The following is a 25,074-nucleotide window of genomic DNA, read 5'->3' on the forward strand; positions in this document are numbered from 1 at the left end:
AGAAGTTCCTCAGTGTCATTTTCAGCTGCTTCAATTATCTTTCCATTAGGTCAGAAATGGGGATGTTTGCTACTGATTGCACAAATACCCAGTGCCATTTGTAACTTCTCAGATACTGAAGCAGTCCATGTGTAAATACAACAAAACCTGGATGATATCCAAGCTTGGGCTGAAAAGTTGCAAGTAACAGTCATGCTACACAAGTGCCAGGCAATGGCCATCTCCAACAAGAAAGAATCTAACCATCAGCCCTGAATACACAATGTCACTAACATCACTGAATCCAACACTGTCAACATCCTGAGGGCTACCATTGACCAGAAACTGACTAAGACTAGCTATATAAATGCGAAATAAATACAAGAACAGTTTATAGGTTACCAAGTCCTGCAACAAGCAATTCTGACTCAACAGAATCTGTCCACCATCTACAAGATACAAGTCAAGAGTGTGATGGAATATTTCCCATTTGCCTGAATGAGTGCAGTTCCAACAACACTCAAGAAGCTGACAGCAATCTGGACAAAGCAGCCTGCTTAATTGCACCACACCCTCAAGCATTAACTCCATCCACTGCTGATGCAGTCAGCAGTGTACCATTTATAAGATGCACTTCAGAAATTCACCAAGGCTCCTTCTGAACCCACACCTTCTACCATTTAGAAGGACAAGGGCTGCAATTAGATGAGAACACTACCATCACCAAGTACCCTATTGCAAGCCACTCACCATCCTGACTTGGAAATATATCACTGTTCCTTCAATGTTGGTGCGTCAAAAAAAAAGAACTCCCTCCCTGATGGCATTGTAGATCTATTGATACCACATGGACTGTATGGTTCAAGAAGGCAGCTCACCACCACCTTCTCAAGAACAGCGACAGGTGGGCAGTAAATGTTGACTCAACCAGTGAAGTGCACATTCTCTAAATAAATAAAATAATCCAGAATACAGGTACAAAAAATAAGGAGAGAAGGCAGGGTAAGGAAAGCAAAGAGTGAGGGTAAGATAATTACAAAGAATGTTAAAAGGACTGTAAAGTATTCTTCAAACATACCAGGAAAAATATCTTTATTGAATGTGAGTTGCTATCCCTGAAAGGATGGTGAGGCTTTAGAGGATATGCAGAATTAGGCAAGTGGTGTTTACTGAGAAGAATATTAGGAAAAAAATCATTCTTGAATTGCTCACCAGCAAAGTGAGAGTTGAAATAGTAAAATAAAGTATTGGAGGAGAGAATGAAGATGAAGGATGACAAAATGCAACAAATCAATAGAATACTAAGGATTCTGAAGGAAAAAGGAGAAGAAATAAGTATCCATTACAAAATGGACAATAATTTTGTAATTATCACCCTTGGTATGATATGTTAAATGCTACCCACAAACATCACAAATTATAATACATATCGGATAAATGAAAGTTGTATATCCCAAGTTTTTCTGTATGGCCTATTGGCCACTGGGCGACAACCTCCTGGGCATTCATCCCTTCACTACAAGGACGCCCATAAGTGAGATATGAAGATGAGGGACATTGAAAATGACAAGTAGGAGATAGTCAGATAGCCTTGACCTTTGGAGGATAACTGTTTGAAGAGGCATTGGAAGTAGTAAGCCAAAATGAAAACTCCACTGACAAAAGAGAGAGCCCAGGGAAGATAGAGGCCAGCAAATCATGCACTTTCTTGTCACCTTCTATAGCAGCGACTACTGAACCACACAAGCCAATGCTTAACACAGTATTGACCACCACAACACCATAATCATACGAGATGGAAGGCCACCTCCATAGAATAGGCAAGAGCAATGGCAACTGAATTCTATTTCAAGCTGAAAGGATGGGGCAAATAGGTCAGAGTTCCCTTCTGTAATTGTCCATAGAATCCTCCGGAATTACACTATTTTAGGCATTTGAATAAGTATAATGGGGCTTGATTGTCATATGCTGCCCAATCAATATCTTGCCATCACTGGCTGCTGAAATTCTGACTGAAAAATACCATTTAAGAGCAATGAGTACAGCATAATTAAACAGATGTAAAAGCATATAACTGGAACTTTCAGCATAAAGGAGAGAAATCAGAGAGATTACTTCAATTAAATATGAAATTATCAAACCTTTTGTTACACATTACCAGAGTCACTGAGACTTGAATAAAGCATCTGTAACATAATCAGACCCCAATTATCCTGTGATAGTGAGATGGACAGCTATCATCTATATTTTAAAAAAATACAACATATTCTGGTTAGAAATGATCTGAAGAAGTGCTTAGCTGGTTTGATTGAGATGCTTATAACAATGAGGGAAAGTGAGGGCTGCAGATGCTGGAGATCAGAGCTGAAAATGTGTTGCTGGAAAAGCGCAGCAGGTCAGGCAGCATCCAGGGAACAGGAGTATCAACATTCCTGAAGAAGGGCTTATTCCCGAAACGTCAATTCTCCTGTTCCTTGGATGCTGCCTGACCTGCTGCGCTTTTCCAGCAACACATTTTCATGCTTATAACAATGACAGAAATTGATAGAGTGGGAATAAATCTATCCTCAAATAAGAAGAAAACAGAACAAGAAGATAGAGGCACATACAAGTAAATTTGAGGAATCCTAGTTTGCCTGGCCACATAGATTTAGTTCTCTGCATAGGAATTGAGAAATTCAGGAGCTGTTGATGTTGCTTATCAGACCTCTACAACATGAGACCAGTAGGCAAAACCAAAGCTAGATCAGACAGCTTTTACTGCCACAGTATTCTTCATATAACAACATACTGGGATGAAGAGAGGAGAAATTATGAAAGGGTTGGTTCTGGGATTGTGAAGGAGATTGTCGACTGGTTCGAGGATATTGGTTCTTCAGGATGGACTGTTGGGGCTTTGAAGAGAGAGTGTGTCTCATGGAAGGATTGGTTCCATAAATAAGAGATTAGGTCATAGGAAAGGATCAGTTCTGAGAGTAAGAGACTAGATGCCAGGGAAGGATTGTTCTGAGGGTAAGGAAGAATTAGGGACAGAGTGAAAAGACCTCAGCTGAGATGATTATGTCTCGGGGGAGGGAAACTAAAATTGAGAGCCGTCCTCAGAAGAATTGTGGACACTCATATAAATAATTAGTGTTCTTATAAATAATTAGTTAAATAACAACTCTCCACTCTACCTCCGAGTATTGGCAAAATTCTCTAGACTTTGACAAAATGGTGTTTGGCTTCCAGTCCTGGCCTTTGGCCGCCCACTCCCAGACTACAAACCCTTCCTGGCTTCCTGTTCTCATCCTCCCCATTCCCGGTTCAGCTTTCTGAGGCTGTGTGTTCCAATGTCTCACAACTCTCAGAGAAAAGAATTCTCCTCATCCTTCTCCTCAAAAGGCCACTTCTACTTTATTACACAGTGCACCACTGTTTGGACTGGCTCACAAACAGAAATATCCTTGTATTGCCAACACTTTGCAGAATCTTTTGCAATTTAAATCACCCCTCATTATTCTAATCTCCTGTGTGAACAAGCCCACTCTGTCTAACCTATCTTCATAACACAATCTATTCATTCCAGGTATCAGACTCTGAACTGTTTCCAATGCATTTACATTCTTCCTTAAAAAGAAAACCAAAACTGAATGTAATATTTGAAATGTGATCTCACGAATGGCCTGCGCAACTGAAGATAATATCCTTACTTTTAAGTTAAATTCCTCTCTAGATAGAGGATAACATCACATTAGCCTTTTTGATTATGTACTGTCCCAGCATCCTAACATTTTGTGAGCCAGATGATGGCATTGGTCGTAGTATTGTCATTAGACCAATAATCCAGAGTCCTAGGTAATATTGTGGGGACTCAGTTTTGAATCTTACTATGACAAACAGTGGAATTTAAAACCAATAAAAATCTGGAATTTAAGTTCTCCTGATGACAGTTAAGCAATTGTAGATTGTTGTAAAACCTATCACAAAGCCCAGCACATCAGTGCAAAGATAAGACTGAAGCACTTGCAATAATCTTCAGCCAATAGTGCCAAGCAGACGATGCATCTCTGTCTCCTCTGGAGGCCCCCAGCATCTCAGATGCCAATCTTCAGCCAACTTGGTTCACTGCACGTTTATGTTAAGAAATGGCTGAGTGTATTGGATACTGCAATGGCTATTGGACCCAGACAATATTCCACCAATAATACTGAAGACCAACATTCCCTTTCAGCTGAATAAAAACTGAAAGAACTATGGATGCTGTAAGTCAGAAACAAAAACAGAAATAGTTCGATAAGCTCAGCAGGTCTGGCAGCATCTATGAAGAAAAATCAGATTTAGTGTTTTGGGTCAGTTCTGAGGAAGGGTCACTGGACCTGAAACGTTAACTTTGATTTCTCTTCACAGATGCTGCCAGACCTGCTGAGCTTTTCCAGCAATTTCAGTTTTTGTTCCCTCTCAGCCACAAGTTTCCACACACGGTGATCAACATCAGCATGCCAATCACAGCATTGACTTCCGATTCCAGAAGTTACTGCCACGTACAATTCTCAGAGGTCCATGCAGCCGGCAAAAAAATTAGAGGGAACGCTGCTGAAGATGTGCATTCTCTCTGGTTTGTGCCAGCCAGTCAGCCAGCCAATCTTCTATCTTTGCCAGTATGTTACTCCATACATCATGAGCTTTTCATTTCCACAATAACCATTGATGTAACATCTTATCAAATACCTTCTGAAAATCCAAGTATTGTACCCCTCCAGGCTCTCCTTTATCCACAGTCAAATTACTCCTTCAAATAACATGATTTCTCTTCAATGAAACCAAGCTGATTCTTCCCAACTAAGAGTTTTTCTAAGTGCCCAACTATAATTATTTTACATAAACTTCTGGTCCCTTCCCAAGACAGTCTCAAGTTAATTGGCCTATAGTTTCCTGTTTTCTGCCATCCTCCTTTTTGAACAGAGTATATTTGCTCCTTTCCAGTCCAATGGAAACTTCTCTGACTCTAGAGAATTATAGAAAGGCATTATTTATTTTGCCTTTTATATGTTTTTATTAACCTTACGAACAATTTGTACACTATGTTAAGATTTAAGAATAGAAAGACTTTAACAACTCATGAGATACTCATGAAACAGCTAGTTCCTTCCTATATAATAGTGCAGGAATCAATTCCAATCAGTTTCAATAAATCTGCCTCTGACTACCTGTCACAGGGTCCTTTTCTCGCCTATTTCTCTCAGTGATGCCAACTGCCTCTATAGTGGTCCTCAACTGGCTTGCTCCTCTAGGTGATGTTGACTGACTGTGCTGAGGTCATGCTGTCACCTGAAGAGGGGGAAGAACCTTTCACCTAACAACAATGATGCAGCTTTTTTAAGATTTTTCTGTTTTGCTTCATATATTGTGTTGAAGAGGGTAGACTAACCTTGTCAATAAAGAATGGACACTCCTTGTGATAGTTATTGTTTATTCTGATAATTAGATTTGTATGTAAAGTCTATTTTCTGAGATACGGAAATAAAGTGTTTCTTTTAAACTCTCAATCTGTTTCTCTGTTCTCCATGTAACAGTTTATTTTTCAAAGTTTGTTTTCATTATTAATCCCCTCTCATTAGGCTACCATGTTCAGACTATCTCCCTTGGTCAGTATCATGGAGCAGTTCATTCACAAATGGTGATTCCAGGACCCATCATAAGTCAAACATTGTCAATTTTACCAAATCTGAAAAACAGCATTTAAGATTTAGAAATGAATCTGGAGAATATAGTTCCATATTAAAATACTTTGAAAGAAGCAATCTTATCTTTTGTGTAGTTGCTTACAAGACAACATATGGCAGAGCCAGACCATTTCCTATGATGATGTGTATTGCCTCATTGGTGAATCACAGACAGACGTAACCCCTTAAATTACATTTTCCATTATATTATATCTGCCTCCATGTCTCTTGCTTTAATTTGTGATTGTTGCTCTGGTCTACCTAAGTATATTCTCAGTTTCTTCTCTGCTGGGTAGTAGGAGAATTGATAGATGACTCTGGTTCAGCAATTAGACTGTCAACTGGATCTGTCAATGAATTCAGCATTTCCAGTCTGTTGACTTATGATGGTTGCTTCAATTGTGTGGAAGGTTGCTTCTATGTAAAAGCGAGTTCGCATGTGTTGTTTCTTACTGTGCCATTTTTAGATTGAATGAGGTAGATCTGAATATGTGATGTCTGTTCTTCCATTTGTCCTTAATGAGCTCGAATCCAAACTGGCACTCTTAGTTGAAGACCTGCTAGGTTGCAAGCTTTGTGGTAGCGAGTCTGTTTGAGAATGTGGCTGAAGAAGGGCTTATGCCCGAAACGTCGATTCTCCTGTTCCCTGGATGCTGCCTGACCTGCTGCGCTTTTCCAGCAACACATTTCCAGCTGCAAGCTTTGTGATGTTTGTCATAGTTCTAAATCTGACTGAAATTGAACTCATCCTCATTCTTGCTCACTTTTAATAAGTCATCATATTGTAGATATATCATGAATGTATGTGGGAGAGTAGGGACATGAGTTGTCAATCTTCTTCCCATGAGGAGATCACATGGAGGTAAGCTATTTTAGACTGGAGATGAACAGTGGCTCAAGTTGAATGTCATCATTTTTCAGTAATACTCTCGCTGTACTCTGGCATCTTTGAGCTTCATCATTGGCTTGAGGCTATCTTGGTGATCAGTAAATATGTTGAACTTTACGATGATATGAACTCTTTAAAATACTCATGGACAGGCTGTAGTCCATTGAGATTACAAGGTCTCGGATTCAACATGTTGGAATACCTCTTTCAGTGATGTAATGACTGTTTCAGAAGTGTGACCCTGCAGATACTTAACTTCTATCCATCTGGAATAGTGATCTACTACAATTAAGAACATTTTTCCATCTGAAGAGGTCTATCCCCAAGACATTCCCATGGTTCTGATGGAAAGCAACATGAAATCAACAGTTCTGTTCTTTCCTGATGATGACTATCACAAGTAATTTTTATTTCCTCTTTTCCAATGGTTTTGAGAGACCGAGCCACCAGACAACAATCTTGCCCTGCTTTAACATTCTTTGCTGTTCAAATGTATAATTGTTGCAATATAGAGTCTGGGGATTCTTGGAATAATTTCTCACAGTAATTGAGTAAATCATTCACTTTACTGAGGTATCCTCTCTGTTCACAGTACTATCTGAAAGTGGGATTGTGTGGCATGTAAACTGGCCATGCTTTGAGGCAGTACCCTCTGGCATGAGCACATCCTTCATCAGATTTCTGGGCATCTCTGATTTCATTTTGTCACTGAGGTATTGCTGGTGAGGTTGTAGTTGTTATTGATGTACCATTTTCCACCTCTTCAATTGCCAGAGAAAAACAGAACGCATCAGATATTTTCTCCCGTTCGAATCATTGTACCTGTTGTGGCATTTCGCTAACTTCTTACAATTTAAGAGTGTCTCTAAGGATTTGTGGTTTCACTCTATTTTGAAGCAACAAGCAAGTGTGTAAGCTGCAAACTGTTCTCAAGGCATGCAGCAAATGTTTTTTTTTTAATCACCACATACTTCTGTCAATGAACAGGATATATGGCAAACTTTATTTCTCCAGTTATGGGATATGGACATCAAAAGCTAGGCCTTGGTTTATTATCCTTGCTCTGGGGAAGTTGGTGGCAAACTGTCTTCTTAAACCAGTGTTATCCATAGAATCATGGAATCCCTACTTTCTAAAAGTGATATTTTATAAAACTTTGGTGTTAATTCTTCACATTTCTGCTTTATTATGATCTGCAAACTGCTCATAACTTTTTGGTAATGGCAGAGATTTTTCTATTTTGATTTTTCACTCACTTCCTCCATGTATAAATCTTGATCTTGTTACATTGCTACAGAATACCTACAGAGTCCACTGAGGTATCATTATTTACGAAATATCTTATGATGGCTTCATCTTGCTGTGAAGCTACAAAAAAGAGCAAGATCATTGAATCTTCTTATGATGATGCTATATGCTGTCTTATTCGTCTATCACAGTTAGAAAAATGCATTAACTAGCATGCTATTGAATAATATACAGTAAAAAGCATTGGGTAAGGACTACATATATTTTATTTGAAATATTAATTAGAAAATGGAGATTTGGACTGTTTGTTACATGGAAAGAACCAATTAATTTTATCACTCAAAGCAAAAGTGGAACTGTGATGTTCACTCATCGGTTACACGCATGTGTGTAACATTTTCCAAAGCTGTTTTTGTTACTTTGTGAGATAAACTGGCATGTGGTACCTTTGAGTTGAAAAAAGAAAACTGCTCAGCAACATCTCAGAGATTGGTTTTAAGTAGCAGCTTTATCATAGAACTAAAAGAAACCAGCAGTGGGCCCTAGACCTCCAAAAGCCTATAATCAAGGTACATCTCTCTCTCTCTCTCTGTCTCACTCTCTCTTTCTCTCTCTCTCTCTCCCTCTCTCTGTCTTGTTCATGCTCCCTCTCTCTCATTCTCATCCTGGAGAGTTGAAATGCCATAATACTTAAAGGCTTTGCAAAGGGTAACTTCTAACTCAACTCAGGATTCAGGTCCAACTGACTGGCTACCAAATTGAGACTCACCATTGTCAAGAATGATGCAATACCATCACCTGTAAAATCTAAAATAAATGAGAGTAAGTCACCTCATTCACCCTTATTGTTTGGACTGTTGGTCCACAGACTTTGTTCATTTTACCTCTGTTTCCCACCCACAATATTCCTGTAAAACTATCTTGTCTGTCTGGTTGATCTATTCTACTTGATACATCCCTAACGGCTGTGGAGTAGGACTCCCAAGCCAGAGTCCATCCACTCCATCTGAATCTTTTTGTTTTTCTCTCCCTCTCTTTGCAACTTTTTTTCTTTTTCCTTTTACCTTCCATCCCTGGATGAAATCGGCAATGTCCACGGGGAAAGCCAGTGCAGACTCTCAGCCTCAATGTGGATTTGAACTCCCGGCCTCAGCATGGACTCAACATGCCGGCCTCAGCATGGACTCAACATGCCGGCCTCAGCATGGACTCAACATGCTGGCTAGTATGGATTTGAACTCCCAGACTCAAAACCCTGGCCTCAGCATGGACTTGACTCCTGGCCTCAATGTGGATTCAAACTCCCGGCCTTAGTGTGGACGTGAACTCCCAGCCTCAGTGTGGACTCAAACACCCAGCCTCAGTGTGGATTCAAACACCCAACCTCAGTGTGGACTCTAACTCCCAGCCTCAGTGTGGTCTCTAACTCCCGGCCTCAGCGTGGACTCTAACTCCCGGCCTCAGTGTGGACTCTAACTCCCGGCCTCAGTGTGGACTCTAACTCCCGGCCTCAGTGTGGACTCAAACACCCGGCCTCAGCGTGGTCTCTAACTCCCGGCCTCAGCGTGGACTCAAACTCCCGGCCTCAGTGTGGACTCGAACACCTGGCCTCAGCGTGGACCCAGACTCCTGGCCTCAGCGTGGACTCGAACACCCGGCCTCAGTGTGGACTTGAACTCCCGGCCTCAGTGCAGACTCGAACTCCCGACCTCAGTGTGGACTCTAACTTCCGGCCTCAGCGTGGACACAAACTCCCCGCCTCAGTGTGGACTCAAACTCCCGGCCTCAGCGTGGACTCGAACTCCGGGCCTCAGCGTGAACACAAACTTTCTGCCTAAGCGTGGACTCGAACTCCTGGCGTCAGCGTGGACTCAAACTCCCAGCCTCAGGTGTACCTGGCTCCGAGCCTCAGCGTGGTCTCAGAGTCTTGGCTTCCAGACTCGGACTCCCAGCTTTGAGGTGAAGCCTGCCACGGTCTGGGTTGGAAGCACTGAGTGCTTATTTTTCTTTTTTTCTAATTTGTTGCCGGACTTTTTATGTCTTTACCTTTCTAATTCCTTTCTCTAAGAATTTGTGCTTAAGAATCTGTACCTAGGTAGCTTTGTATCTCAGATGGCACTGTAAGTGGCGACTTGTAAACTTTTCACTGTAATCATGTGAGTACGTGTGACACTAAAGCTAATTCTAATTCTATTTGTGATTGAATGTGTATGCGTTTGGATTTAAATTAGTAATGGTTTAAATTTGCATATTAGTAATTAATTGTCCATTTTTGACACTTGTTATGGATAAGTTTGTTACAATAAATAAATTGTTCTTTCATATTTATTGATAAATCCTGGCGTAGATTTCTTTTAGATAGTTACCATTTTCTACATTAGAAATCCCAGTGATTGAATTGGTCATATTTCACATTTGTGCTAATTTGTGCAAAAGATGGTCTTAAGTAACAGGCTCTCTGGCCACTCAGGTCATGATAATCTATATTTGATCTTAGCTAAGTGTGTTCAGTTGGAGGTTTTGATGGATTGTTGTTATTTCCAGCGCACCTAGGTTACAGGTGGAAAAGTTCTGTTAGACCACTGCATTCTCACCCCCAACTCCAATTCTTGCTGTTGAAAGGCCAGGTATCAGAATTCAATAAGAAAAGGTTTAAGCATTGTGGAATGCTTATATGGACATTTAGCCTGCTGATCTACTTCCTGGGCTCACACAGTGAAGAAGGGCTAAAATGCTAGTGGTACGTTAGAACACCTAGCATGAGTTAGTGCCTTGGAGAGAAAAATGGGGTAAGAGGATGGATAAGTTTAACTAATACTGTTTCAAATCTTTGCCATGTACCATTTGCTTTAACAAATCCCATTAAAAGAGGTATCCTGTGCTTAAGATATTGCAAGGCTAGAATGGATTATACTATGTTTGGTTAATTGTAACTCAATCTTGACAACATTTGGGGCATATTCTGACATGAAAAAGTGAAGAAGAAATGGTTTGTAAAGGATTGAAATTACTAGAACTTGCTAAACAATTTTCTTTAAAATTAAGTTAGTTTTGGAGTGGACTGTTCAAGAAAAAAAATCAACATGAATTTTTGACCTAAGTTGTCCATCTGTTGGAGGCATGTTTGTACAGGCTGTCGATGCCGTCACCAGGTACCAATTGCAGATTGTTGAGAGGACTTTGGAGAAGAGAGGCCAGCTTTGATGGCAAGTCGTTTTCTGCCACATTGACAAGACTGGAAAAGTTTGTAGATTTTCTCTGCTTTTCTCAACTTGCACAGGTCAATAAAATGAGATCCTGTCTCTAAATGTCTTCCAAAATGCTGGAGAAAGGTTTACCCTGGATTTCATTTCTGCATCTTGCCTTGAAATCACCAGAAGGATGTTAATTATCTGCATGATTTCTTTTTGCATTTTTCTAATCAATGCTTTTGGTTCAGATGACATTCATTTACTTCGGAGGGTCATTCAACATTGAATCCTTGAACGAGATGTGCAGTTATGCACAAATGTATTTTTTTTAATCTTTAATTTTAGTTAAAATTGTGTGGAGTCTCTGATAGTCTAAACTGAATAATAAGCTTCAAGGGTGCATGCAGGATTTCTGAGTGTCAGATTATTTTTCCCCATTTTCCCTTTGTTTGACCATTATAAATCCTGTACTAGTGAGTGCTGACCTGCTAATGGACTCTATTCTAGAAATGGTACTCTGCATTCCCTAATAGGAAGGGTGAAATTGGGGTTTTAGGAAAAGGGAGTGTTCCTCTACAGGAGAATGAAAGAGTCAACGTGACCTTTAGTTCTTATTTTTTCCAACTGAGTATAGGAACACTGCAGTGTAGTTCAACATGGACACCAAACCATGACAACACACCTTCTGTTGGTTATTGTTTAACATTTTTAAATTACTTTTTATACGTTATTATATCCCAAAGTAAAACTTTAGCTGATGACAAATGTGAATTTGACTACTTTAGGGGGAAGAATGGAAAAACAGTATGTTATTCAAATGGAGAGAGATTGCAGAACCATGGTACAGATGGATCTGCGTCTCCTGGTCTGTGAATCACAAGAAACAGATACAGCAAGTCATTAGGAAGACAAATGGTTTGTTGGCATTTATTGCAAGGGGAATAGAATATTAAACTAGGGAAACTTTATTAAATTGTACAGGGTTCTGGTGTGCCACATTTGGAACACTGTTACAATTTGTGCCGCCTTACTTAAGGAAGCATATAATTGCATCAAAAACAGTTCAGAAAAGAAAATCACTTTACCAATTCCTGGGGTGGAAGTGTGATCTTATGAGGAAAGATTGGACAAGTTAGGCCTTTGTCCATCGAAGCTTAGAAGAATAAAAGGTGATCTTACTGAAATATAACATCCTCCAAAGTCTTTACAGGGTGGATGTGAAAGGATGTTTCCCCTTGTGCGAGAAACTAGGACTAGGGGATACAGTTTAAAAATTACGATCTCCCATTTTAGATAGTCATGAGAATTTTTTTTATCTCAGGGAATGTTAGACTTTGGAATCCTCTTCTCCAGCACGCAGTACATGCAGTTTTATAGAATATTTTTAAGGCTGAATTAGACAAAGGAGTCAAAGTAATAAAGGATAAACAGAAAAGTAGAGTTGAGTCCATGATCAGGTTCACCATGATCTTATCAACTGACAGAGCAGTTTCTCAAGACTGAATGAACTCCTGCTCTTAATGTGTATGTTCATGTATACAAAAAGCAGTATGCATCCCTTTAAAAATCCATGTTTGAATCCTTCCAATCTGGTTTTCATTACTAGCACAGAGTTGGATTTTCTATCTGACTGTAACAAAAGTAAAAATCTCTCTTCTTTCTTCTCAAACTACCTGCAACTTTAACGTAATTGACACATGATCCTGCAATGCCTCTCTAATATTGTCCAACAGAGTGGGAAGCTATCACTTGTTTCAACTCTTAACTATCTCCTCATGGCCAGAATATTACTTGCAATGGCTTCTGCTTTTGTCTCTGTATCATTACTTCTGATTTACCCCAAAGATCTATCTTTAACCTTTTATATTTCTCAGTGACATGGTGTTACTTGATGGCATCATCCAAAAGCATGGTGTTAGTTTTCACCTATATTTTGATGACATCCAGCTGTGCCTGACCTCTCATCTCTCTTGACACCTTTATTGCTACTAAAATATCAAAACTGCTGATCCAACAACATCCAAGAGTGGAAGAATAGAAATTTTCACCAATCTAATATTGAGAAGACAAGTTAGTGTTTTTGGTCCCCACTCCAAACTCCATTCAGTAGCTACTAACACCATTGTTTTCCCTGGCAATAGTCTCAGAGTAACACAAGCTGCTCACAAACTTAGTATCGCCTTGACCCTGAGAATGTCAGACACGTATTCACAACATCACTAAGACACTTGATTTCACCACCCTGTAACATATACTGGCATTGCCCCCTTTGAGGTCATCTGCTGAAATCCTCATTCATACCTGTGTTATTTATTGACGTAATTATTCCATTGCATTCCTGGCTTGTCTCCCATGTTTTTTTCTCCCAAAACTCTATTCCTAATGACTAACTCAAATCAAGTCCCATTTACTGTCACACTTGTTGTCAGTGATCTATATTCATCCCAATCAAGCAATAGTTTAATTTCAAACTTATCATCTATGAATTTAAATCCTTCCATAACTTCCACCCTCCCTATCTTTCTCATTTCCTCCAGCTCCAAAGCCCTCCTAATTCTGACCTCCTGGCCATTCCCAATGTTCTTCCTGTGGTGGCTGTGCTGATGGTTGCCAAGGGAATTCCTGCTCTACACCTCTCCAACTTTTCACCTCATTTATCTCCTTTAAGGCACTCCTCAAAACCACCCTCTTGGATCAAGCTTTTGATAACCTGACCTGTCTCCTTATTTAGCATGGTGTCATATTACACCAAATTTTGTTTTATAGTATTCCTGTGAATCACCATGGGGTGTTTTTATTATTTTAAAGGTATATAAATATGAGCTGTAGTCTAGTTGGAAGTATAGTCTAACACTTATCTGTTTTATTTCCAATTTAATGAAAAGATAGTTTTTTTTTCCTTGGGATGTTAATTTTGTTTTGCAGTAGCTGAAATTTTCAGAAGGAAATACAGAAGTTCCTTTTTTGGATATATTTTCCCAGAATTCCTTTGTCCATCTCTGCCATGTGGCATCAATGATTGGCAGTATTGTTTGATATCTGATTTCTGAAGCAGGTTATTGGCAATTTACAACAGTGAATACAAGTGTCTTTCCCTCCCTTTGAAAACAGAGGTCTGACATGTCCAGCTCCTCTCTGCGGCTGTATGAGAAGACCAGGAGCATAAAAGACCTAAACCATTGATGTGCTCATGGCTGATGCTTCACCATAGCACCTGAGCATTTTTCTGAAGTTTGTTGAAGCTTCTGTGATCTCACCTGGTGATAATTTCATTACCTTAACCTGTAATATGTATTGAGCAACTTTATAACTTATTCATGTGATGAAAGATTTTTGTTTCTCTGAATTTCTTGAAAGCAGCAAGTCACATTTAGAACGTGATTCAATGAGCAGCATCTGATAATCTTGTCTACATGGTCCTTGCTAATGTAAAAATGTAAGAGATAAGTACCAGGAGGTTATTTAACTGTATCATTTTTGAGATTGAACTGGTCACCCATCACATAGGCACACTTTGTAAGTAGAAGCACTGAATAGACATTGGTAAAAACCGTGTCTGATTGTATTTTACTTCCCTAGTCTAGGACATGCAGAGACCTGCTACAGCACCCACACCTCCTCACCTGAAACTTGCTACAATAAACTTGAAATAAAAATTCAAATCTTCCATTCCATTTTGAAAATATTGTAACTGTACATAATCTGTTTTCTGCTTACTGCAGCACCAGCAGTAATTTTTACAGCAGTATTTTTACTGCTACAGTTTTGGGCCTCATATTTAAAAAGAATATTCAAGCATTGGAGGTGATCAAAAGAGGTTCACTGGGCAGATTCCTGGGAAGAAGGGGTTGACTTTATGAAGAATTGTTACACAGGTTAGACCTTTATTCATTAGAGTGTAAAAGAATGAGGGGTGATCTACTGAAAATACAAGACCCTGAGGGGCTGAACAGGCTCGATGTTGAGAAGGTGTTTCCATTAGTGGGGAAATCTCGAATTAGGGGACGTAGTGACAGAATAAGGGGACCCTCATTTAAAACTGAGATTCAAAGAAATTTATTTTTCTCGAGGGTAGTAAATGTTTGAAATTCAATATCCAGAGAGTTGTGTAGAGTAGATCACTGAAAGTATTTAAAGAGCAGGTAGATAGACTTATGAAATATCAGGGAGTTGACAGCTCTGCTGAGCTGCCACGAAAGAATAGTTGAGGCCTGGAGCAGATCAGGCATGATCTTGTTGAATGGCAAGGCAAGCTTGAAGGGCCGAATTGCCCACTTCTGTTCCTATTTCTTATGTTTTTATTTGTGGTACCTGGAATGCAGATTAATTCTGTCAGAGCCACAGTGTTAAATGACCCCCCTTTTCCAGAATCAAGAGTGACCTGGGAGGTAAATGAATCTTCGCTTGGCATCATAACATTCTGAATCTTGTATCTTCATTCCCATAAGTCTGTCTGATGCCAGCCCTAGGCCATGTTATATCTCACACAGAATCGAACGCCATTACTGTTTCAGCGTATGGAGCCACCTTCGCCTACGCAGGAAATGGATCCAGGGCAGAATACCTTACCAGATCCCCAGCACATATCTGGAAATGGCCTGTAAGTTCCAATGCTGATGAATTTTCACATAAAGCAGCTAATTCCATAGATCTAACATATTACAATGATTGCATGATATGAAATAAAGCTATCAGTGAATGAAGCGCAGACCTTTGACCAAGACCCTTCAGAATAATTCTACAAAAACAAAACTGGTTTAATGCTAATTACAGAATCACAAAACGAGGCTATTTGGCCAATTGTATCTGGTTATCCGAATACATTAACTTTATGCCAATCTCCTGCCTTACAAAAGCAAAGAACTGTGACGCTGGAGATCTGAAATAAAAACAGAAATTGCTCGAGAAACTCAACAGCTTTGGCAGCATCTGTGGAGAGAGAAACATAGTTCACATTTCGAGTCTGAAAATGACTTCTTCAGAACTTCCATTAATTCTGTTTCTCTCTCCATTAACATGGCCAGACTTGTTGAATTTCTCTGGTACTGTCTGTTTTTATTACTGATTTAATATTTATCAGGATGATACACAGAAGTACATGTTTAATTCTTGATTTTCTTATCTGTAATTTACTCTTGTTTCTTTTTCTACTTCATCTCACTGAATTAAAAATTATTCTGAGTTAGGAGGATGGGATGGTCTGACACCAATCAATCACCTTTGACTTGATTGATGGACGGTGTGCACTTGTTGGGCCAAATGGCCTGTTTCCCACACTATGATTCTATGATTCTATTTACCTGAATCTCTGAAAATCATACTGATCAGTATATGAAAGGAAACTCTACCCATCATCCTGCACTTCCCAATAGGTTCCTCTCATGAGCCTACTGAAGTGGGACTCCACAGAAGAAGACTGTGCATTTCACAATTAGTCATTGTGAATTGTACCTGGGTCGGATAGTTGGGGATGTGATTTGAATTCTCATTTCCTCATTGGTATTGGTAGACCTTACCAGTAAGGATTGAATTTATACTGAATCTCTGAGCTGGTTTTTAAATTCAGTTCCTAGTTAGTATTGTAATATATACACAAGGGCCTAGTTAGCGTCATGGAAATTTATGGTACAGAAGAAGAGCATTTAGATCATTGTGTGTGATAGTGGAAAAGTGCTTTCCCACCTCAAGCTACTTTCCAGATCCTGCTCCACAGTAAGCCACTTCAAATACATACCCAAATGTCTTTTCAAATGTGATGAGAGTTTCTGCCTCCACCATCCTCTTTGGCAGTCAGTTCCAGACCTGCACCACCCCCAAAATGAAACAATTTTCTCTGCAAATCCATGTAATTCTTCTCTTGATCATTTCAAATCTAGTTAGTATTTGCATTTATACCCAACGTTGCTAGTTGGGGCTGTGACTACTACTTCCTGGATGAACTTGAGAGTCCAATTGTATCTGTTGATGATGATGCACTGTCTCCAAATTTAGGGAAGGCAATGGCATTGTGGTAATGTCACTGAACTAATCCAAAACCCAAGGCTCACCTTCTGGGGACATAAGGTCATTGTGGCAGATGGTGAAATTTGAATTCAATAAAAAGCTGGCCTCAGGCAATGACTGTCAGCCATCTGTTGACTAATGTCCCTTAGGAAAGAAAATCTGCCATCAGCAACTGGTCTGACCAATATATGACTCCAGGCCACAGCAATGTGATTGACTGTAAACTGTCCTTAAGGCAATATGGATTGACAATAAATGCTAGCCTAGCCAGTGACACCCACAGCCCATTAACAAAAGAAACAATTTCAAAATTTTCCAATTGAATTAACTGGAGTGGATACTCCTAAACAGTAGCCGAAAATGTAGAAACAGGTTATTCTGTTCATCTGCTCTATGTTGGTTTTTATACTCCATGCTGGGCTTTTTCCACAAGCATATGCTTCTGTTTCTTTCTCTGTCATGTGAACATGCAGGTTTCCCTCAAATGAATTTACGTTTTTCACCTCAACCACTCATAAAGTAGAGAATTCCACATTCTATCAGTTTTTTCTTCAAGTATTTTACATACTTAGTGCAATGATTGGTTGCATTATTAATATATAATGTAGAGAAATTTGTCTAATAATACATAATAATAGAATGCGGTGAACTATTGTATTGAATGAACAAGATTGTGATTCACAGTAATTTTTGTGAGAAATTAAAATGATAGGTTCTCCTACAGGGTTGATTAAAAATGACTGCTACTCAAAAGCTGATTACAGAATGAACATTAAGGTGTTGTCAACATAATTGCTTAACACTGACATTAACTTCATTGTTGCATATGCCAAGTAATATACTTCTACTGTGGTTGTAGCATTGCAGAAGACAATCCAGCTGTTGCACTGTTTTATAGCATGCACGCATAATGGTGACATGCTGCAAACAGCTTAAGTACCATTTTCACTCAACAGTTTATTCTGAAGTAATAAACCTTTCCATCAAAATGTCAAAAAGACAGTTTGGATGACTGATCTCTGAATCTCAATCAAAATGACATTGGCTATTGCCCATTTTACATTTTGGTTTGCAGATTTTTGTTGTTGAACCTCAATTCTCCCAGGTGGGCAGAGCTTTTACCAGACAAGGTCTCAGCTTCAGATTGCTGTTCAACAACCCCCTACTGAAATTGCATTTTTTTAACACATTCATGGAATGGAGACCTCACTGACTCATGGAGTGGTGACCTTGCCAGCAAAGGCAGCATTTATTCCTATCCCTAATTGCTCCTGAGAAGATGATGATGAACCATTGTTCAGTTATGGATTTGGATGATGCTGATGAAGTCTGGTTAAGTTATATAAAGTGCATCTTGCAGATGATCGTGCTGCAACCATGGTGCACCAGTGTTGAAGGTGAATATTTGAGTGTGCATGTCAGGTGAAGACACAGTTAGTGCTTCTCAAACATCCAACAGTTAGCAAGTCTTTCAATACTGTCCATTCTCATGTAAAAAGATTAGCCACTTGGGAAACATGGCAAAGAACTGTCATTGCCCAGAAGTCCCAAACCTGCAAGAATTATACAAGTAATGGGGCAAGGGCAATTTTGGGAGCAGAAAGGTGGAAGAAAGAAGTTTCAGTAGAAAGCTATAATATTTGAAAGAACGAAGTCAAACAAAATGAAGAGAAGAAATTTGCACCTGTGATCAACTTTGTCCCTGGTTTCCTTTTTTAAATAGTTCCTTTATGAGAAGGCAGTAAAAGTGAGGCTTGCTGTTCTTCCACAGTGCCCTAAGCCATTTTGTCACCTTTGCAACAATTGGTTTGAAATAAGAATAGGTAAAACCCTGAAGAGAGACTAAGAGGTGCTGGGGTGACAAGAGCACCCAGATTTTCCCTAAGAAAGGAAGGAATAAACAAAAAAAATGCCATTTAGCCTGTGAATCTCATTCAATCACTGTACGCACCAAAATTCCATTAGCCTTTTCAATTACCCCTTTGTCTTTTCATGACATCCTGTCTATGATTCCCAGTGTTTCTGCTTTTTTAGATTTTCACTATTTTAAAAAATACTTTGTTATATTCTTTTTAGTTAGGAGAAAGTGAGGACTGCAGATGCTGGAGATCGGAGTCAAAAAGTGTGACGCTGGAAAAGCACAGCCAGTCAGGCAGCATCCAAGGAGCAGGAGAGTCAACGTTCAGGGATCCTAATGAAGGGCTTATGCCCGAAACATTGACTGTCTTGTTCCTTGAATGCTGCCCGACCGGCTTTTCCAGCGCCACACATTTTGACTCTGACCGTATTCTTTTTAGTTGCAAAGTTAACATGAATGTTACTGTACTCAATGTTGATATCCCATACTTTGATGAATCCACAAGAAATAATCATTGTCAGTGAATGCAGGGAAGCTTCATATTTTAAAAGCACCAGATGCAAGATGAATCAGGAATATCCCTGAAATGTTCCTCTTTCCATGCATCTCTTTGTCACTAGTTGCTATACTGCAAAACCTCAGGCACAAATGCCACCCCTCTTTCCATTACACAAGAATCTCATCCCCAGTTAGTTTTAGTATTACCGGAGAGGCAAACAACTGTTACTTGAAGGTCTGAGCTATGCCCTTCTTTAGTGTGTAACTGACTAGATGACATCTCTTATATTATGCCTAGTATTGAATTCTAGCTTCTTCTTTATTGATGTCCTTATTAAATATATAATTTCTCTTCCCAAAGTGCACAAGATGGGATTATGAAAGAAAGTCAATCTTGGGTCACAGACCGAGCTCAAAAAATGTTTCAGAAGACAGGGGCTTGGAGTCCTGAAAGAGGTCGGTCAGAAGAAATAGAAGACACTCGACCAAGCTCCCAGGTATAAATCAGCAAAACGCATCTCACTGTTTCATTGCTTGATATCAAAACAGTTGAATGATTACAATTTTGTAATAATGTGTTTCAATCCTGATGGAAATTTGCTGGTCACACCTCTACTAAAATCTACCAGTTTGAGACTGGTACATTAACAATAGTTTAAATGCATTTTATTGGCAGAATCAGAAAACACTGGCTTCCACAGCTGTACATGCCTATTATATCATGTTCCTCTTTCCCTGCAGATCATTTATAACCTTATGTCAGGTTCAACAGTCTGGAGATTCTGTCAGTTATCTTGCTTCATAATGACTGAGCATCTGTAATAGTTTAGGCTTTAAACTTCTAAAAGTAGTTTGAGACATTTTATTCCATATTAAAACTTAAAATGTGTTTAACATATCTATATGGATATAGATAGTTATACATAAACTCTTATGGAGTGTTCCTGATTCCTTGAAATAGCTGTTAGCATTTTTATCTTATTTTGAGGATATTCGACTGTAGGTCTCAGTCCTCTTATTTCTGAAAACTCACCCAGACCTCTTCCTTCTCTCTGTGAGGTGTCTGTTCTCCTGCACTATTTCACCATGTCTTAATAATATGAATACTAATATACAGAAACTCGGCTCAGAGACTTTTGAATGTCCAACAAATATTTATAACTTTCTCAACAAGTTGTTTCTTTATTCTTCTTCACTTCTTATTTAGCTGTAACAACCATTGCTCAGCTGAGATATACAGTAATTAAGTGTTATCCAAACCCTGCATTGTCATTCAATAGCTGGAATGTGGTTGCTGTGCGTTTTGTATGATTTCTATCATCCTGGGCTCTTTCTACGACTGTCATGCAAAATCGGGAGAGTTTATCAATTTCAGAGTTAAAATTTCATTCGTCATCATCATTGTTAAAACACTGCTGGTTTATGCAATTAGATGTTCAAGTTCTGTAATAAACAGGTCATGAAGAAGTTGTCTTTAAAACTCTGCAGAATATTTGTACTTTATATAAAGGAAGTGCATTTATTTAACACCTCGTAACATATAATTGGAATGTCTCTAAGTGTTTCACTTAAAGTGATTTACTTTGAAATACAGTGATTGTTATTATGTAGACAAATGCAAACAGTATTTAATACAAACAACAGGATGCCTGTTTTATGCTGGTTTTATTTGAGGTGAAAATGCTGGTCAGGATAACATTCATGTAGTTGACAATCTGTAAGTTTATTTTGTTCATTGCCACCATCAACTAGGTTTGCTGAGTACAGGGGAGAGGATGGGTAAGGTACAAGAGTGACAATCAGCGTGTATGACCTAAAAGAACACAGCAATGCATCATTCCATGCAAATTAAAGCACTGTGCTATAGATTAGCCTTTCAGTCTTTTCAGCAGTGTGTCATAAACGCAATATATTCTATGTTAATATACTACAGACAGATTACCAATTGTGTTGCTCATAGTTAGCTAGATGATATTCTTTTATACAAAGAATTACAAATAAATGGGACAGCAAATGTGATTCTTATAGAAAGTCATTGGTGCATAAAAATATACCGATATGATATATTAAAAATCTACATATCCTTTGTGCACTCCTATGTGCACTTTATAATGGAAATTGCGTCATTGTAAACAGTTTACCTGCCTATTATGATGTTGTACTATATCCTATGAAATCAATAACATCATATGATATATTTGAAATAATTCTTCTGAGGTTGGCATCACATCACTAATTTTTAGATTAGATTAGATTACAGTGTGGAAACAGGCCCTTCGGCCCAACAAGTCCACACCGACCCGCCGAAGCGCAACCCACCCATACCCCTACATTTGCCCCTTATCTAACACTACGGGCAATTTAGTATGGCCAATCCACCTGACCTGCACATCTTTGGATTGTGGGAGGAAACCGGAGCACCCGGAGGAAACCCACACAAACCCACACAGACACAGACACTAATCACTTGTTATTTTAAAGTGCATAGCCTTTGACAATAGCACTGTCTGACTGAGTCAGGCATTCCAGGAGCTCAGTATCCCTGACGTTCATCATCTTATGTCCACCAAGTCTCCCTCATTGGATCACATTAATAGCCCCAATCAGGAAACTCCTAATCTATGATGTCCAGCTGACTGACCTGGTTACAATCACTACAATATCAATCTCATATACATTGGCCAAGGAATCCCTATTAGCAACAAATTGTTTCTCAATAAATGTCCATGAAGATGCTGCCATTCAAAAGTAGACCGAGAACTCAAAGAAATTCATCCCAAAATTACTAAATAAGTTCACATCACAAGAATAAGTCATACCCTGTTGTGATTTCAAGGCATTTAATCTCACCATGTTCTCACAATTTTTTGTGGTATCTATGCTGCTTACACTATCCAGTTAAATTCTAATGTGTACTTATCCCTTGGTTACCATTGTTTTCTGTGTTACCTATGTTGTGAATCTTATACAGGAACACAAGCTTACACAACAAGGGGAGGAGAAAGATGCTAGAAATCAAAGTCAAGAGTGTAGTTCTGGAAAAGGAGAAAGTGAGGTCTGCAGATGCTGGAGATCAAAGTTGAAACTTTATTGCTGGAACAGCACAGCAGGTCAGGCAGCATCCAGGGAACAGGAGATTCGACGTTTCGGGCACAGGCCCATTCCTGAAGAAGGGCCTGTGCCCGAAACGTCGAATCTCCTGTTCCCTGGATGCTGCCTGACCTGCTGTGCTGTTCCAGCAATAAAGTTTCAACCTAGTTCTGGAAAAGCACAGCCGGTCAGGCAGCGTCTGAGGAGCAGGAGAATCAATGTTTCAGGCATAAGCTCTTCATGATTCTCCCGCTGCTCAGATGCTACCTGACCTGCTGTGCTTTTCCAGCACCACAGTCTCGACAACAAGGGGAAGCAATGGCCTAGTGGTATTATTGCTGGGCTGTTATTTCAGGGACTCAGGTATAACGTTCTGGGGACTTGGGTTTGAATCTCACCATGGCAGATGCTGGAATTTGAATTTTTTAAAAAATCTGGAATTAGGAATCTAATGACGATGATGAACCCATTGCCAATAGAGAGGAAAAAACCATCTGGTTTACTAATATCCTTTAGGGAAGGAAACTGCCACCCTTATCTGGTCTGGCCTACATGTGACTCCTGACCCTCAACAATGTGGTTGATCCTTAACTCCCCTCTGGGATGGGCAATAAATGCAAGCCTAGCCAGTAGCATGCTCAACCCTTGAATGAATATTAAAATAAAATTCCAAAGCAATTTGTTCTGTGAGGTACTTTTATATTACAACAATGAGATGAGGTACTCTAGAAATCTAATATCCTTGTTATATTTCAATGTTAATATGACTGCAGTTAGATTCTAAGGGCAGTACTTTTACTACCAGCTGTGCTATGACTGAATAACTGTATTGCCACAAGAGAGTGACATCTGTCTTGATGCTTAGCAAGAGTTGGGGTCTGCTCACCAGTACAGAACCATAAGTACTCACCTGTTTATAAATTCCTCTCATGAAACCAATCATCTGACAATTTTGACAATACTGTAACATTTTAAATTGCTAGTGAGAAGGTAAATGTTTAACCTTAAAGGCAATTTATCACAAAGTGTAAAGAATAGTACAGCTCAGGAACAGGCCCATCAGCCCACCAAGCCTGCTTCAACACCAAACCAAAAAACCCCTTGCCTCTATGGGGTCCATATCTCTCTATTCTCTGCCTATTCATTTATCTGTCCAAAAACCTCTTAAACGTTAGTATTATATCTGCTTCTACCACCACCTCTGGCAGCTCATTCCAGACACTCTTCTCTAGTAATTGATGTTTCAACCTTGGGGAAAAAGACTCCGACTATCCTTTCTAAAGACCCGCCTTATTCATTGAATAATGAAAAGGTGCCTTTTTTTTTACTGTGGCTGGTTTGAGGAAGAACATTCTGAATCTTCCTTAATCAGAATGAGATTGAACCTTTTGCTGTTATCATTAATAGAATCTACAGGTTAGCCACCTAGCTAACTGGCCACAGTTCTACTCATAATTCCCTAAACATTTATGATGCATAATGAAGAATGAAAATGTCCAAGTGGCACCAGGAGAGATTAGAAAACATTTTTGTGTTACAGTAGAGGGAACATTAATATGACCGATCACCAAGTGACCATTACAATTCCAGATAGGATTCCCCCAAACGTGAATGCTTTCGCATAAGGAAGAATGAACTGGCTCTATTTCTTAATTCACCCCCTCCTCAGTTGATCTTAACAGGATTAATTTAAAAAGGAACCCTTCCCTCTTTAAAACTTTTTCCCAATCTAAATATATGTCTATCTTAAAAAGAGTCACATTAACCTTTCTTGAGTTAAATAATAGATAAGTATATGAGCTATTAAATGTGTGAAAATATATTTAAACTTGATGAACATACTCACAAATTATAAATGGAAATTGTGTATCACGATAACAATTCAAAAGATTAACAAGTTATCCTTTGGGTTCTTTGTAGAAAAGATGTGGGAATGTTGTAGCTGTTAATTTGGATGATTCTAGTAAAGTTGAAGTCAGTAGTGAAGCAATTGGTTTCAAGACTCCTGGCCCTATAGTTTGCTGGCAGGTTTTAGTCTTTTTCCTCCTTAACGGTTACTTCAATGGCTTGCCTGGCTGTCAGGACTCATAGAAAGAGAAGATCTTTCTTTATCTTCCATGCAGGAATGTCTAATGGCTGTTGTCAAGCTGTGATTCACAGCACAGTAGAGTACACCGGTACATCTTCGGCTAAAACATGTATACCATGGATTGAAGTTGGTCCTTCACCCTTTTGTGTATACTCCTAGAAGAATAAAATATAACCATGTCTGCAGTTTGGATCATAATCTACAGGAGATGGCTTTCTTCTGAGGGATTGGAAGTGTCAACTCTTCCTTATCTCTTCTTTTTAAGTGCCTCAGTTTGAAATTTCCCTGACAATCTAAAGGTGGAACATTCCAGACAACCACTGAAATTACAGGCATCATTTGACTATATTTCCTCTTGGTAAAAAATGTCATATTTAATAGTTTGACATGTCATGAGTAATCTGGGGTTATAATCCAATGTTCTGACAACATTACTTTGTGTTTTGATCCTGGCTGATGATTTTAGTGGGCAGTTTGGATTCCTGAGTATGACCTGGTTTGATGGACCATCGATTTTCTTTTTC

The 25,074-nt window shown here is 39.2% G+C and overlaps 1 protein-coding gene across 15 annotated transcripts in view; it reads left to right on the forward strand.

Annotated features, from left to right (window-relative positions):
* The window catches only part of LOC122552384 (voltage-dependent P/Q-type calcium channel subunit alpha-1A-like), a 662,051-nt gene that overhangs the window by 602,348 nt on the left and 34,629 nt on the right, over positions 1-25,074 (forward strand). For 14 of the 15 annotated variants that reach the window (XM_087983287.1, XM_087983286.1, XM_087983285.1 and 11 more), the window contains 2 exons: positions 15,503-15,612; positions 19,733-19,868. In XM_087983287.1, coding sequence (XP_087839413.1) covers positions 15,503-15,612; positions 19,733-19,868 — 246 coding nt within the window. The remainder of the gene's footprint in view (positions 1-15,502; positions 15,613-19,732; positions 19,869-25,074) is intronic. The other variant, XM_087983280.1, reaches the window with a different exon arrangement.

Source organism: Chiloscyllium plagiosum, unplaced genomic scaffold, assembly GCF_037043375.1.
Source record: "Chiloscyllium plagiosum isolate Xiang-an unplaced genomic scaffold, Cpla_swu_hap1 HiC_scaffold_45, whole genome shotgun sequence".
NCBI classification, from domain to species: domain Eukaryota; kingdom Metazoa; phylum Chordata; class Chondrichthyes; order Orectolobiformes; family Hemiscylliidae; genus Chiloscyllium; species Chiloscyllium plagiosum.